The sequence below is a fragment of the Anas platyrhynchos genome, chromosome 1 (assembly GCF_047663525.1).
Source record: "Anas platyrhynchos isolate ZD024472 breed Pekin duck chromosome 1, IASCAAS_PekinDuck_T2T, whole genome shotgun sequence".
NCBI classification, from domain to species: Eukaryota; Metazoa; Chordata; class Aves; order Anseriformes; family Anatidae; genus Anas; species Anas platyrhynchos.
In genome coordinates this window covers 163,395,715-163,411,290 of record NC_092587.1, presented here as the reverse complement: position 1 = coordinate 163,411,290, position 15,576 = coordinate 163,395,715, and the positions used below count along the sequence as shown (strand labels likewise).

The following is a 15,576-nucleotide window of genomic DNA, read 5'->3' as shown; positions in this document are numbered from 1 at the left end:
CTCAATGAACTAGACAAGGTTGTGACTTTATCTCAAAATTACAAAGGAAAATAATAGATCAAATGCTCTTTATTAATGGAGCTGTTTTTTTATCCCAGTCTAGGTAGCCTGGTCTCCTCTTCTCTAGTTGAACTTCAGTGAGATAACACTTACTTCAAACACTCTTCTGAGTAAATTAATAAACCGCAAAAGGTTATCTGAAACTGCAGCATCTGCATGCTGACACCACAGGGCACATTGGCTTTCTTACGTGCTCCTGTCTGAACTTCCCTGTGTGAACAAACAAATGACAAGCAGGTCTATAGTTTTATTTTTTCCATGTTTGCAAGGTAAGAGTGAAGTGTGAGTTTATTGTTTGGACTAAACAAAAATGCCTTGAGCTCCTTGTGGTATCAAGAAGTTTCCTGAAAACTTCACGAGGCTGCTATCAGTATGTGTAAGGATTTCTCCTAGCTCTTATTTCCTCGCAAGGAAATAGATCTGTTAGAAACTTGACTCACTGTTGCTAACAGCTTTGATGGAGGTATCGAATATTCCATACTATGTGCTAAATAACTCTTAGAGCAAGAAATGTATAACAGAGCTCCATTTTATTCCAGTTTGAACACAGTGGAGAGAGGAACAGGGAAGAAATGTGATAATATGACTGACAGTGGTTGCTGTCATGCTGCCTGTTTCCAACAGACTTGCGATGGTGGCATTGGTACTTCAGCAATCATGAACAACAATTTTGTTTAGCAGCAGAGCCTTACAGCAAGTACAGTTCACTGTGAAGAGACAGCACACACAGCTCAGCTTTATGAAAAACAAAATTAGCAATCAGTTTCATAAAGCTCATGCTAGTGCTTTCTAAATAAATAAAGCGTTTCTGCTATTTTTTATTAACAAATACGCTGAAGATATCATATAATAAAAAACTGAGTCAAACCCAGCCTCTGGAAAATATTTTCTTGTGCATCATGATCATTTTCTGCTCGCCAAAAGGGCAGGAGTCCTGAAAGCTCCACGTTCATAACAGAAATCCTCTCTAGCAAAGGTACCAACAGATGGGTTTAAGACAGACAGCCAAGGCGGGCTGTTGTAACAAGGCTCACAGCTGTCAGAGCTGCTCTTGGAAGCAATGCAGAAATCTGCAGGCTGAAAAAAAAAAAAAAAAGAAAAAAAAAGTTTTAAGCCATTCTAGTGCACCCGTTCATTTGGTTGTCTGGCCAGTGTTGCAAAAGTGAGCGTGGCCTCTTGCCTCCTCAATCTACAAGGACTTAGTGCACTTGGACTACTGCATCCTCCTTTGACAAAAGATTTTATATAAACAGTGCCAAGCATTAATTATAGTAATTTGTTGTTAGCCTTGCTTCCTAAGGAAATAAGGCTCATGCACTCGCATTGCTGTTTGGATGGACATCTGTCCTCCTTAATAACTTCTGAGCTCATGGGCAATTTCAAACAAAAATTGGAAGAAAACACACAGATGTTATATTCTTACAAATGCCATGAATATTGCTGGTTGTGTAAAGGAGAAAAGCGGAAAAAAAAAAAAAAGACCTTCGGTGTAGCAGAAGATGGCTCTGCCAGAGCATGCCATCTTTTGCCTAGTAGAAATAAAACAAAGGGGACTCAGCTGATCAGAGTAATTGAAGTTGAAAAATAAGGGAAATGAGACCTACACCTGAAGAAAAGACAATTTTTTTCTGCTTATGGAACAACCTCCCTTCTTGTATTATGGGATAACAAAACTCTCAAATACAATCCATCAAACAAAATGATTTGATCAACATGCCTTTGCATTATAACCATTCTACCCAAGAAAGATCTATTACTTATACAGATGCTTTACACAAGTGGATTTTACAAGCAATTCATTATTAATCTCCTATGAATCCAACCACAACACATCCCACTAGGATTATAATAGTTCATAGGGCAGCCAATACACTCACCGTTCTGTTCCTTGACAGTTTCTGCACATATTTCTCTCAGATCTTTCTTTGGGTATTAATGTTTTTTTCATTACATGAATGTTGTATCCAATTTCATTATTTTCTGGGTTCATTAAAAAAATGTAAAATAAAATTTTGTACTTTTCAGATTAAGCTATTTAGTCACTATGGTTTACTGAGGACTGATTTATGCTGAGTAGTACCACAAAAATTCTCTGTGACACTGTGAAAGGAAATATGCAGTCTGAGCATTATACATTTCTGTTTGTCATGCTATGGGTGTTACTAGAAATACCTCTTCTTTATTCAGTGTTTCTGTTTTATTTATCAGCTAGGAGCCTTTGCTGAAGTTATGAATATGAGACTGTGGAACAGAATGCAAATCTAATGACATCTTTAACATGAGTAAAAAGGACAGCATAAATCACAACTGCGTTAGTATTTAAAGAAAAACAATATAATTTGGTAAGCATGTTTCCTAGGAGGATCTTTATTTTCAATGCTATACATGAGAAAGTAAGAATGAGTAAGTGGTTTGTTATCTACATGTATAAAAATATAAACATCCTATCAAACATCTGCGGTCACCCTTCATGATATGCATTAGTGAAAAAGACCTATGCCTTAACTTCCAATTAAAGAATGACTGCCTTTGTTTTTTAATAGCACTTACAAATGCTACTGCATTTATCTGTAAGAATATGAACTGTGAACAACTGCGACATACCATATACAGGACCCCAGCAGTGTGCCTCTGATTTTGTCCTTCCACAGATTAACAGATTAGCAGAGTCATCTTGTTGACATCTCTTTGAGCTCTCACTAGAGGGAACTATCCAAACTCAGTGACTTCACACGGGGCATTCTACCTCTTAAAAATTTGACTGAAATTACTGATTAACATTTAAGAAAATATCTAGGCTTCTGTGGCATGTCATAAAAGACTACTGTATTTATGGCACTATCATTTTAAACCAAGGTCTTGATAACTCATAAGTAAATGAGGGGGCCCATTGCCTAATAGTAATCATGCTTAAGAGTTTTGAGCACAAACACAAATATTAAAAAAAATAAAAATCATCAGTTCATGATTTTATTATACCCACTTTTGCTTAAAAATACGAGAGTTTCTGGGTCATCTGCCAACAAATGGGTAGGCATTCACTGATCAAAATACAGGCAATCATTGTTTTAGAGATGCATTCAACCACCTAGAAGTTTAGTTATGATTCACATTCAAGCAAATATGCCATCAATTTCAGTTCTACAATTATGTTGATATTCATTTTCAGTTTTGTCCTTAGAAACAGGAATAGGAATCCAATAAAACATTACCAGATTATGTACACAGCGTAATATGCAAATGTTCAGCGAGATACATTATGAAATTTTGTAGCACTAAAATGATTAAAAAACTAAATGATTCGTCTAAAATGTTTATATACTGTATATATATACACTAAATCACAAGTTCAATTTGAAACTGCCCCTATTCATAGCTTCTATGATGGATTTAGTAAGCTACAAGATTCTTAAAAAAAGAAAGCCATCTAGAGCGAATTTTAACACTTTACTGAAAACTGATTTTATACAAAATATTAAAAAACATACTTAGGAAGTACTTCAGAACAGAAACTAGAAAAAGACAGTCATTATTCTTGAGAATGACATTTTAAAGACCTAGTAGCTGTGATCAATATCCTTTCACTTGTGGTATAAATAAGTTATGCACAAAGAAATCATCTCAGAGTAAGGCATAGGACAAACAGGTTTCGTTCTGTCTTCAGGTGTATTGGCCTCTCACTCAGTCTTATTGCTCATCTAACATGACAGGTTACACATTTCTGTCCTTTTAAAAATACCCCATTATACATCTATCTACAACTGGACAACATTCAGAGCTTTCATATGTGCATCATCACTTTAATCACACTGATAAACAATCTTGCTAACATAAAAAAAATCATGGCTATGCAAATTATTTTCAGTTTTACGCAATAGTACATGTACTTAGCGAAAGACCAAGTGGTGAACACAAAGACTAAGCACTGAAACTCAATGCATACGTAGCTATAGCTCTTTTCAAAGGAATTAAGCTTTTTAAAATAAAAACCTACAATGAAATTCTTTGGTTAGATACAAGTGCTAGCAGTATTTCTAAATTTGGGGTTAGAACAATCTGTTATTCAATAGTTTTAAAAATGCAACTTCAACCATTAATATGCTAAATTCTTCAATACTCAGGATATATATACGATACTTTTCTGTTACTGTCTTAAACGGACAACACAGATTTCAAAATCAGGTTTTAAAGTGCTTTTGTACTCAAATCTTCAGGAATTTATGGGAAAGAGCTGCTTCATTTTCCATACTGTAAAAACCTCTACTCAGATTGTATGTTCCAAAGCAAGCTACAGCTGCCTCCTCCAAGAAAGACTGTTAGATAACATGAACACAGCTTTAAAGGGGTAACTTCCCCTGAAGAAAGCTGGCATTGTTCATGTTTTCATAAGGATGGGGCTTAATGCTTTCTAAGAATGACTGTGTCTAGGAAGAGGTACTGAACTCTCAGCAGTGTCACTTTCCCTATAATACTGCCATGAAAAACAAGAAACTGTTTCTTAAAAAAAAAGTTGCTTCAGCATCGATTCTGTTGGCTTCAAAGTTTTACAGCACTAAAATGAAAAAACAAAGTAATAAGCAGGGTGTTCTTGATTACAATTGTAATGTACATCTGCTTCAATTCAATATACGTGGTTTCACCTTCACGGGAAAAAGGCCCTACCTTCACTATAGCACGCCTAGCTGTTATCTCACCCCAGTCATTTTGAGGGTGATTAAGGAAATATGCATTGAATTTTCTATGCATATTGCAGACAGTGACTTCAAGAGAATCATAAGGACTGCACACCACCCGTGAAAGTTACAATGTACAAGCATTTTAGGTTTTCAAAGAGCTGTCACTTGACCTTTAGTGGGAACAAATATGTCTCTGAGGACACTTTGCAGTTCAAGTGGTTCATTATCCAGGGAATCAGTCCTTTCATATCAGCCTCACGCACGTGCTACGCAGGCCATGGCCCAGTTTAACAGCCTGGAAAGTTCAGAGGTTTAGGCAGAAGAGAGGGTATGGAGATGGATGCAATTGGTCACAAAGGGTCACACGCACTTCCTGCAACATTATTCATCTCTACAGGTTAAATGTGAGCTGCTGTGCCAAGCCTTCACCAACAGGTATCGCTTTCAGTCATTCACAGGTTGGCATCACTTTGGGGAGGGGAAATAAAATGGACCACTGCAAATCTGCCCAACAAGGCAGAACCTTGGGAGTATGGGGGAGTGGGAGTATGAGGGATGAGAAAAGACAGCTATTTGTTGTGCCACCTTCAACAGAAGTCGCTGAAAAGCAACTGGAAAAAAATAGGTTCCTTGGCCCCTAAGCAACTGTTTTGTTTTGATTTGTTTTGTTTTTCATATCCCACCCTGGCAGGGCTACCACCCCTCACCTCCCTCGTGCAAGGAGAGGTAGGAGCTGTGCACACGCACACACCTTCCTGGGATGGGTGTTTGTCTACCATTGCTCTCTCTCCCTCCCCACTACCACCACAGCTACTGGGGGCTGTGAGGGGGGAAAAACAGCGGTGCGAGAAGGCAGAGGGCTGCCGTGCCGCGCCATGGCGGCCAAGGCACCACAACACGGCGGCCCAGGCAGGCCACGAGATGGTGGCCAAGGTGGGACGCGACACGGTGGCACCCAACCCCCGGGGCTCTCAGGAGGTGCGTGCAGGAGCAGGGGGCTGCAGGGGCTGGGGGCGAGGAGGGCGAGGGGCCACGTCCCTTCTGCTTCTTGTCCTCCTTGCGCCGGGCGGGGCTCAGTCCCGGCAGAAGACGTACTCGGTGTAGCTGGTCCAGATCTTGTCGTCGGCGGGGCCGCCCTGCTCGGGGGCGAAGGCGCAGGTGCCGGTGGAGGAGCAGGCGGCCATGCGGAAGCCGGCCTCGGAGAGGCGGTCGAAGGCTTGCTCGAGGAAGTTGAACTTGAGGTAGTAGCGGGCGGTGTAGCGCTCGGGGGGGCGGTCGGGGTCGCGGCTCTCGTTGAGCGTCTCGCCGAAGACCTCCTTGGCCAGCGCCGTCTTGCCGCACACGGTGATCCGCGCCACCCGGCGGAACTTGGCGTCGGCCTGCGCCTCCCTGCCGATGGTGTAGGAGCCGCGGTAGCCGATGGTGATGTACCCGGAGCGCCGCCCGGCCGCCCCGTCCAGCGACTGCGAGGGCGTCAGCAGCGGCCCGCCCGAGGGGCTGCGGCTGGCGGTGGGCGACGGCGCGGACGCCCCGACGGCGCTGCCGCCGCCGCCGCCGCCGCCCCCTCCGTCGGCCGGCTCGGCCTCCAGGTAGCCGAGCAGCGCCGGCGGCGGCTCGTCGGCGCACAGCGAGCCGTCGCGGTGCAGGGCGGCGGGGCGGGCGGCCGCGGCTGCCCGTGCCTGCGCCAGGCGGCGCGCCAGGTCGGGCAGCTGGAAGTACTCGGCCTCCCGCTGCAGGCGGCTGCGCTCGGGGAAGTGCTCGGGCAGCACCAGCTGCAGGTCCCGCAGGTAGTCCAGGATGTAGCGGAAGAGGAAGCCGTCGCGGTCGAGGAAGAAGCGGCCCTTGCTGTCCCGGGGCAGCTCGCTGGGCTGCTGCTGCGAGAACATGCGCCAGAGCAGCGAGTCGCGCACCGACACCACGGTGCAGCGCCGCGTCACGTACACCTGCCCGCCCACGTTCAGCTCCACGATCTCCGGGAAGGACGCCCAGCCGCCCGGACCCCCCCCAGCCGCCGCCGCCGCCGCCGCCCCGCTCCCCGCCGCCGGCGAGACGCCGCCGCCGTTGGGCAGCCCGCGGGCGCTGTCCGCCAGGGCCATGCCGGAGGGAGCCCGCCGCCGGCGGGGAGCCGCCGCCGCTCCTCCTCCTGCTCTTCCTCTTCTTCCTCCTCCTCCTCCTCCTGCCGCCGCCGGAGCCTCCCGCCCCGTCGGTGCCTGGAGCCGGGCGGGCGCCGCGCTCCGCTCAGGGGCCGAGGAGGAGCCTCCGTCGGGCTGCGAGCGGCGAGCCCCGGCGGCGGGGCCGCGTTTATGTAGCGGGAGGCGGGGGAGGCTGGCGGGGGGCAGAGCCGAGCGCGGGGAGGGGACGGAGACGGCGACGGGGACGGCCGGGGGACCCTGCGTCAGCCCCGTCCCCCCGCCCCGTCCTGCCTCCCCGCCCGGCGCGGGGCTGCGGCTGCCCCCCGGCCCCTTGTCCCTCTCGCAGGAGGGGAACCAGCCACGGGCTCGCCGCCCTCGGTCGGTTTTGCCGAGGTGCAGGAGCCGCGGGAGCTGCTGCAGCATGTCCCGTTAGGTGGCACCGCCATCGGGGCTCGGCTCCGGCAGAGGGAGGGACCCCCGGGTGATGGGGTGTCCCCCGGCCGCATGTCGAGCAGCGGTTTGCCGTGAGCGTGGCTCCTCGCGTGTGTGTGTGTGGTCATGTATGTGGCTGGGTGCCCTTACAGCTGCGGTTTAATTTGGGTTAACTAGGTGCATCAGGATCTGCGCGAAACATAAGCACCTATTTAAAATGCGTTGGCAGAGAGCGTTTAACTCACGGTTCGGGCTTTTGCTCGAATTTCGTCTGCCTTTCCGTGTCTCTTTACAAGCAGCCGCAAAGAGCCGCTGCTTTGGAGCGCTCAGTTGCTCTCCTCTGGGAGTTTGAGCGTGGTTTCTTCCTCGAGAGAACAACTGAAAGGACAAAAGGGGCTGAGGAGCGTGAAGGCAGCAGGCAGGGCTCTCCTGTCCTTTCACAGGTGAGAAAGAAGCCCTCTCTGCCCTGCCCTACTGCAAATACCCTAATGCATTGGTCTGCGAACTAGAAATCAGGAGATGCAGAGACGGGGTTAAAAGTGCTTCAGATACTGAGAAATGTGTGCGGAAGGAAAAGCAAGTTAGTTCTCGAGAAGCAAGCTAAATTTGCCCAAGAGAAGAAGAGGAAGAAGAGACGGTGTTGAGAAATAAAAGTTTTGAAAAGGGAATAGATGACAAAAAAGGAACAGTGTGTTGCGAGAGAGCTGACAGAGGTATCGTGCTCTAAGGAAGGATGTGCGCTTGTGGCACCGGACACTCGGAAGTTACAGGAGATTAATCTGCACAAATCTAAGAATAAGGTACCAGAGGTGTGGAATATTGCTTTTTCTGTGTGGAAAAGCAGGCTGCCAGGACTTCAACCACCACGTATTTTCATCTGTGGGAGCAAAATGGCAAATTAGGTTAATCTGATATTTTGCTGACATTTTATAACAAGCGACTTGTTTCCATCTCTCACTTCTTTATTTTGAGAGGAATAGGCAAGAGGTTAGAACCGTAGTTTTGGAAGATCAGGAAAAAAAAATAAAAAGGCTGAATGAAATTGACTTGGAACCCATTTAAAGATACAAGTTTGTCACTAGAAAAAAAAAAAAGGAAAAATAACATGACAACTGCTAGCAAACAGGGGATCTTTGTTTTGTTTCCTTATTTTAGGGACAATTCTCCAGACTAAAAGCACTTGAAAACTGCACATTGTGTTTTGCTGGTAACAGCTTCGTGGAGTTACTTTTGCCTCTCGGTTTCTTAATCTGGTGTGTTCCCCCCTACATCACCCTGCTCCCGGCCATACTTAGCAAGAAGCCACTTCAAGAGCCTCCCACAGGTTTGTATTTTAAACTCGGCTTCCCTCGTGTGGGCTCTCTATTGAGAGCACTGTGATTAAACTGTGCACCCAGAAGATGAGATCATATAATACTCGTGAGGGCAATTATTCAGAGCAGAATTTGCAGTGGAAGATTTTGTGTGTGCCAGCAGGCAAGTCTTACAGATGCTTCTGTATAAAAAATGGGATGTTTAATTCATCCGTTAATTAAACTTAATTTCCCTGTAACCAAGTGAGTGTTAACGTAGGCTAACAAAAACACAGCAGTAACTTATGCATGAAACCTGAACTTTTTATTTGACCTGAGCTATTTTGTTAGATCTGAGAGCAGACTTTAAGACCCGAGCTTAATGAATCTTCCCGCTCATGTTTTCAGAAGTTTCACAAATGAAATGAAAAAAGTTATGCTGTTCCTTCAGACATCAGTTCTCCAGAGCTTTACCTCCACTTGCCTGTCGACTTATCGGAGGCCAGAAGAGAGGACCCATGGTGCTCCCATGTGGCACTTTATGATGTCCAAAACCACGCACATTACAGGGGCTGGGGGACATAGCTGCAACAAGCACCTTGCCTAGGTCACCATCCCAGGTCTTCCAGCACAAGCTGATCCACCCCACTGCAGCGTCCCATGCTCCAAAATGCAAGCTGACCCCTGACTCACCTTCCCAGAGATAGATACTGTTCATGCAGCTTGTTCGCCAGTCTTGGGCAAAGACCCAACTTGCAGAGTTTGTCCCTGAGACAGCTCTGATTTTTCTGGGCTTAAAAATATGCACAGCACTGAAATATTTGGGTTGAAGCAACCTCTCTTCAGAAAAATTATCTTCTCTGGGCATCTTGCTGCAGCTTTATGCAAGGAAGCTTATGCCTGGCTGCATGGCTGTAGTTATTGAAATTTATGTCTTTAACATTTTTTTCAGAGGTTTCACCAAATACTCAACTATTTTTTTCCTCCATTTCCCCTCCCTTTGTATTTGACTACATTTATCTCCAATGAGGAAAACTGGACTTCATCCAGGGGTACTAAATGGATAAATGCAACTATTTTCATTTGTGTGTCAGTCACTGGTTGCATAACACAGCCATAATCTGAGTGTGTTATTCTTATTTTGTGTGGGATACGCAGTGAAATATTAGTACGTGTAACATTCAAGGATGCCACAGAGTGCCGTGGTAGGCATACATCCCCCGTAAAGAGAATTAAATATGATCTAGTAGACAGGCTAGGCTTTATGACGATAAATGTGCAGTTGAATTTCCTTAACTGTGCGATACCAAAGCATTTCTGAGCATTAACTGCTTCAGGTAAGGCGGTCGTATTTCAGTGTTTGCTATTAGCTGTCTGCTGGGACTAGCTGTGTTGGATGCATGCTGTTTTAATCTGATAGGATCCAGCAATTTTCTTCCTTTCGTATTTTTGAGTTTTCACTGTGTTGTGAGTTTTTGGGGCGGGGGGTAGATGCATTTGTTGTGTCAATGTTTAGAAAGATGTTTCCATCGTGATTCCCAGCAACGCTGGTGTGGGATGAAGAACGAGTCTGTTTTTTTTTCTTTGCATTTTGGGTAGCGTCCATGGGGGGTAATCTGGTGCAGATTTACTCAAGCAGGACAGTTTCCTTCACAAACCGTAGGGGAAGGGTAACACCTAGTGGGAGTAAACCCACATTGCAATTAACAAATGTAAAAGGCTCCAAATTAAAGAGAAATGCCTCTTTAGTCACAAAAAAAAGTAGAAGTAAACTATGATATTACTATATTCAGCTTTTTCCTATGAATCTTTGCAAAGCAAGAACACGTCCCTACTCTGAACTAAATGTGGTAGTTAGCATTTATTATTTCTCCAAGTCTGTGTTATGTGAAATGGTATTACTTTGTTTAGAAAACATCTATTAGATATGATTAAATTGCTTTACAGTTCAATGCTGAATTTAGTAAATTATTTAGCCTCCTGCATAAAAACAGCAAACGGGCTTACTGACCTGAGCTGAACTAGAGGCTCAACTGTGCTCATAAAAGCTTTATAATCTTGCTTAGAGGATGCAAGAAAAATAATGTGTTGGTTCCACAGCAGAGTTTATTGTCTACAAGATGGGAACACTTCACATATTTGAAACTTAGATGCTCTCTAAATCATGCAGTTCACTGACAGTCAACGGATGGCTGTGAGGTGAGTCCTTTCCTGTTTCTGAATTGTTGCTCAGGGCTAAATTGTCAGGGTCTGTGTTATACTCCAGTGATACCAAGTAACATTGCCAAAAACCTTGAATTATGTGTTATTCCACACAAAGACAGAATAATTCTCCTTCAAAACAGAGTGCTCTGTGCAAACTCAGTCTCGTGTGCTATTTATAGCTGGACAACACAAATACACAAATCCATAGATTTACATATTTCTTGATAATTGTAAGAAAAAGCTATCTATGAAGTTGTATCTGATAATATCTGTTAGTAAAGATTACTGTGTATGTGTGTTTGCATATATGATTGAATATGTTTAGCTGGAACTACATGTTCTAGGAGGTCCAGCTGCTATGAAAATACACGCATTCAGGCACGAACAAAACTGAAGCAAGAATAATAAAATAATTTGGGTTTGGAAGAGACCTCCAGTGCTGAAGAAATGAGCTCCTGCCAGTCTGATACAGACATTGCTCTGAAGAATTCTGTGAGGGCAATCCTCTTCAGAGCCTGGGGTTGAAGGAGGGAGGGAGAGAGAGAGGGAGGACAGACAGCCATCAGGTCCATATTCCAGGCCCTTGGCTGATACAGAGCAACTACCAACTGTGGCTGAGAAACATAATTGAGTCAGCAATTAGTGAAGTTCAAAGCCATACTAATTTTCTTCAAGCATCCTTTCCAAAATTTGAATTTTCAATGTCATGCAGGTCATTTCTGCCTCAATAAAGAAGAGCATCAAAGAGGACATCTTCTGCACAAATCTTGAGCATCACTGAATTTGGACACAAAAAAATGAGACTATGGACCTTTTACCAAATGGGGAAGTATCCCCAACTTCCTCTTTCCAGATGATATCAAGGAAAATGTGATGTTTGACTTCCTGTTTCCCTGCTTTAGTTATCAGGAATTTACAGCTCTGTCAGATACCAAAAAAAGGCAGAGGACAGTTACGTCATTTTATTATATGTAGTGGTATAATATTTTGCATGCACAGCATGTGCGGTTTTTCTCCTGTGCTAAATTATTCATCGTCCCTATGGAGTGGTTTTAAGTCAGTGTTCTCTCTGTGAGCCTTGGCTCTAAGAGATTAATCTTCCATATCGCTGTGAAATGTTTCGTTCACATGTTCAAATCTTCCCTTGGCAATTTTTCTTTCTGTGAATAAATAGCATTCTGACCCAGCTTCTACCTCAGTAGTGACAGAAAGACGATCAGACCTTTGCAAACATGAGTAAAAGCTACATCGATCTTCTACATCAACCATCAGTGTGGGTCAACAGCCTTACGCTGTGTCCTAGATTTTGACCATATGAGGATTCAATAAAAGAGTTTCTCCTCATATGGAAAATGTAACTCATTATCTATTTTTAACACAGCTAATTAGGATATCAAAAGCAACCTCTACTCCCACTTATTATCAGCCTGCCTTCCTCTAGAGTCTGTCAGGCTTTAGACTAGTTGTTAGTGTGAAAAAGCACATTTTTTTCTGAGTACCACTTTCTCTCATTGTGAGAGGTAAGTGTATGAGATGTAAGGGTACTGGCAGTGCCTCTCAGTACTGAAGGCCACGGGGTAGGAACTGAAGGCAAGAATCAAGGCTTGGGCAAGGTTGAGAGTGGTCCAAAGCCAGAAGTCAAAGAGGGAGGGAGGAAGCTCGAATCAAAAGATGAGAGCATTGGTTTGCAAAGGAGCAAGTTAAGAACTGCCCACAAGTCTGTTCCATTGAGAAGCTAGTCACAAGGGTAGTGTCACTCCTGGGCATGAAACCTATCCAAGAGACAATACTTTTTAAGGTAATTTTCAAAGGTTACAGGTCTTGCTTAAATCCTTTTCTTAGTTCTAAAAGTTTTTGTTTGTTTGTTTGTTTTTTAACAGAAGTTTTCAAAATGTGTTGCTTAATCTTTCCTACTGAGTGATTCTTCAAAGATAAAGTAGTTAATAATAAAGACATCGGTGACAATGTCTTTATTATTGACAAATTCTATCTGTTCACTTTAGCTGTGATTTAGCTGTGGGTTATACTATTCAGTAACAGCACTTTTCAAAGTCATACCTGTGGTCAGTGAACAATAATTAATTTGTTTGCTTTGGCTTTCTGTCACTGTACCCACGTAAGCTGTGCTTAACCGATATTAACTCTTTAATTTAGATAAAAATAAATTAGATGGTATAGTTCACTTTAACAGACTCAGGAGTTGACATTTTCTTTGTTCTCCTTGCATCTTTTTCTGTTGAAATTGATGTAAAATTCCTGTTATGTTTAACAGAAGAAATACCATAATCCTTACCAAGGATGCTTACAGTATCCATTAAAATGCAGAGGGGAAGAAAGCCCTTTGGTGTGAGCCCACAGCAGCCACTCTAGTATAGATAAGTTGGCAACTGATTTTTGACAAGACTACCTAAAAAAAATGTTTGCCCTATTTTTTTCTTTACCTAAGCTTTGATTGTAGAATTAAGCGTACTGGTGTCAAACCCTGCTTGTTTCACAGCCCACCTAAACTAACAAGCAATATTAAATGGAATGTGAGAAAGTGAATGGCTTGACAAAGCTTATTTAACATCTCACAGTTCCCTGCTTGCTAACGTTCCCTCAGGTTATCAGTCCTGAAGGATGCTATGGGGATGCTATGGCAGAGGTGGGCCCAGTTTTGTCCTGGGCTCCATAAGTATCTGTCCACCAGACTTCATCTCCTCTGACACAGACTGAGATGCAGTTAATGAGGTCTCTTTAGAGCCTCAGTGTTCACATTCCCACCTGGGAGATGACAAAAACAGAATTTATATGTGCAAAACCAGACAGACCCTTTACTGTTAGGACGCCCAGACTCATTTCTGCTTCTTTGGCCTCAGAGTGTAGGCCCTGCTGCATGCTCTGCAGCTCCACCAGTTTTTCACTGCTCCAAACATCCTCGAAGACATCCATGCGGTCAGGATCTCACATGAAGATGAACCCACAACCATGGTTCATGTCAGTAGGGACATCTGTTAGTGAAGACTGTCAGTAGATGTGCTTAGCTGCTGTAGGCAGTGCATCTCAGCTGCACAGCTGTACCCACAGGAGGTGCTGGACGTCCTGCTTGCTGACACCCTCCCTGACCCACCACATAAACCAATACATCATAGCAAATACATTTATTTTTGCACACTTGGCAGGGAAAATGATGTGCTGCCTAACTGCTGAATATCTCTGCCTAGCAAGTGAAATGGCAGGTCAGCCTCTGCTAGCACCAAAGCTGAGTTTGGCAGAAAATTTCATTCATGAAGTGCCAGCCCTCATCCTCTGCAGTGTTTCTCAACTTGCACTTCTACCTCCTGATCCACTGCAGAACCCAACTTGAGTTTTGGCTTGGAATGAGTTCTGTTTTTTCAAGCCAAGCTCGAAGAAACTTGGAATCAACTTTGTCAGGCATAGCTGATGGTTCCCCAGCTTACTGATGTGCCGTGCTAATGAGGTGTTATTGCACAAAGTAATGAAAAGCAGCTGTTTCCTACCTGTAAATTAAAACTGAGAGTTGCTGTGGTTCATTTGGAAGTAAGATTGACAGGGCTGTCTTCCTTCCTAAGGAAGTTTACCTCACATATTTTGCTCTTTATTTGGAGAAGCCAAAACGGGATTAAATTACTGTGTCTAGAAAATTCTGAATGTGCTTTCCTCTTCCAAGTTTATATGGAGGAATTAGCACTCTGCTTACTATTTCCTGTAAGATATTATCTGTGTACAACATCTGGGATTTTCAGTCATGCATGTAAATATAAGTAATACTTCATTTCTTAAAATGAACATACCAACACAGTAAATGTCTGAGAGGTGCTCAGGATGTTCAGAAATATATGGAAGGAAAAGTGAAAGTGTTCAGATTTAATGAAGTTTTAATGAAGCAAGCATCTGAATTCTCAAACAAATCACAGCCACTTAACTGCAGTAGTCTGCAGACTCTCTAAGCCCTCAAGAATATAGGAATTAGATTTTTAAGAAGCGCTCCTCTCTTTGTATACCTGCAAGCTGTTGACAAAATAAAGATTGCTCTGGCTTATGAATACAAATTGGGGGAGTCAGGTAGCTAAACAGAGGAATTATCTTTCCCGTCTCTGCAGCAAGACAACTGCAGGACTATATGCTATAAACTTTTGCTGTCTTGTAAAGATCAACACCCATGCAAAAGGACCTGTTTGTTTTCACGTTGTAATTGTTCATGTGTGTTGTGTATGCGTGCCTTCTGCCAAACTGCCATCCTCAAAAAATGTAATGCTTTCTTTGTTGTTTGTGTTTTTAACCATAAGCCACAAATCTAGACTGTGTTAGAACCAATTCCACTAAACAATTCCCTTTCAAATAAAACAAGGGAAAAAAAAATCTATTTATCTCAGGGAGGTTAAATCACATAGAAAGAGATTGTGATTATAGGATGGATCTTGGTGAAGGGGAAGCTTATCTGAGAGGCAGAAGATAAGCGTAAAAACTGCAGTCCAAGTGGCAAAAAAGCTTCTGGAATAAGAAAAGATCTCTTTGTAAGTCAAGACTGTCTGTGACTGGCAGTCCAAAAAAGAAAAAAATGAATAAATTGCCAAGCATAAGCACAGGGGAAAAGGAGAAGGAGAAAAAAATGAATATATAGCTAAGAAAAAGCAAAATGTGTACAAAGGGGAAGGGTAGCAATTCTTTCTGGATTTTATGTGCCTTTAGTTGCATATTTTTAATGTCATAGTAGTTACAGTTATAGAGTTATGGTAGTTAGATAACCATGTCTTTAGAATTGTATATAGGTAATAC

At 43.6% G+C, this 15,576-nt stretch overlaps 1 protein-coding gene and 1 long non-coding RNA gene across 3 annotated transcripts; one reads left to right on the top strand and one right to left on the bottom strand.

The window, feature by feature from the left end:
• Positions 1-2,407: 2,407 nt before the first annotated feature.
• On the bottom strand, positions 2,408-7,041 carry KCTD12 (potassium channel tetramerization domain containing 12). Its single transcript, XM_027465271.3, has one exon. The coding sequence runs from the start codon at positions 6,830-6,832 to the stop codon at positions 5,810-5,812; it is 1,023 nt and encodes a 340-aa protein (XP_027321072.2). The 5' UTR covers positions 6,833-7,041; the 3' UTR covers positions 2,408-5,809.
• Positions 7,042-7,158: 117 nt separating this feature from the next.
• On the top strand, positions 7,159-9,525 carry LOC140001301 (uncharacterized). 2 transcript variants are annotated; one of them, XR_011806382.1, is made up of 3 exons: positions 7,159-7,743; positions 8,456-8,624; positions 9,001-9,525. It is a non-coding gene; the product is annotated as an uncharacterized lncRNA (long non-coding RNA). The 2 variants fall into 2 exon arrangements; XR_011806381.1 differs by having other exon boundaries at positions 8,456-9,525.
• Positions 9,526-15,576: the final 6,051 nt, after the last annotated feature.

Coding starts and splice junctions, on each gene's coding strand:
- KCTD12 (XM_027465271.3), bottom strand. CDS start 6,832: ATGGCCCTGGCGGACAGCGCCCGCGGGCTGCCCAACGGCGGCGGCGTC.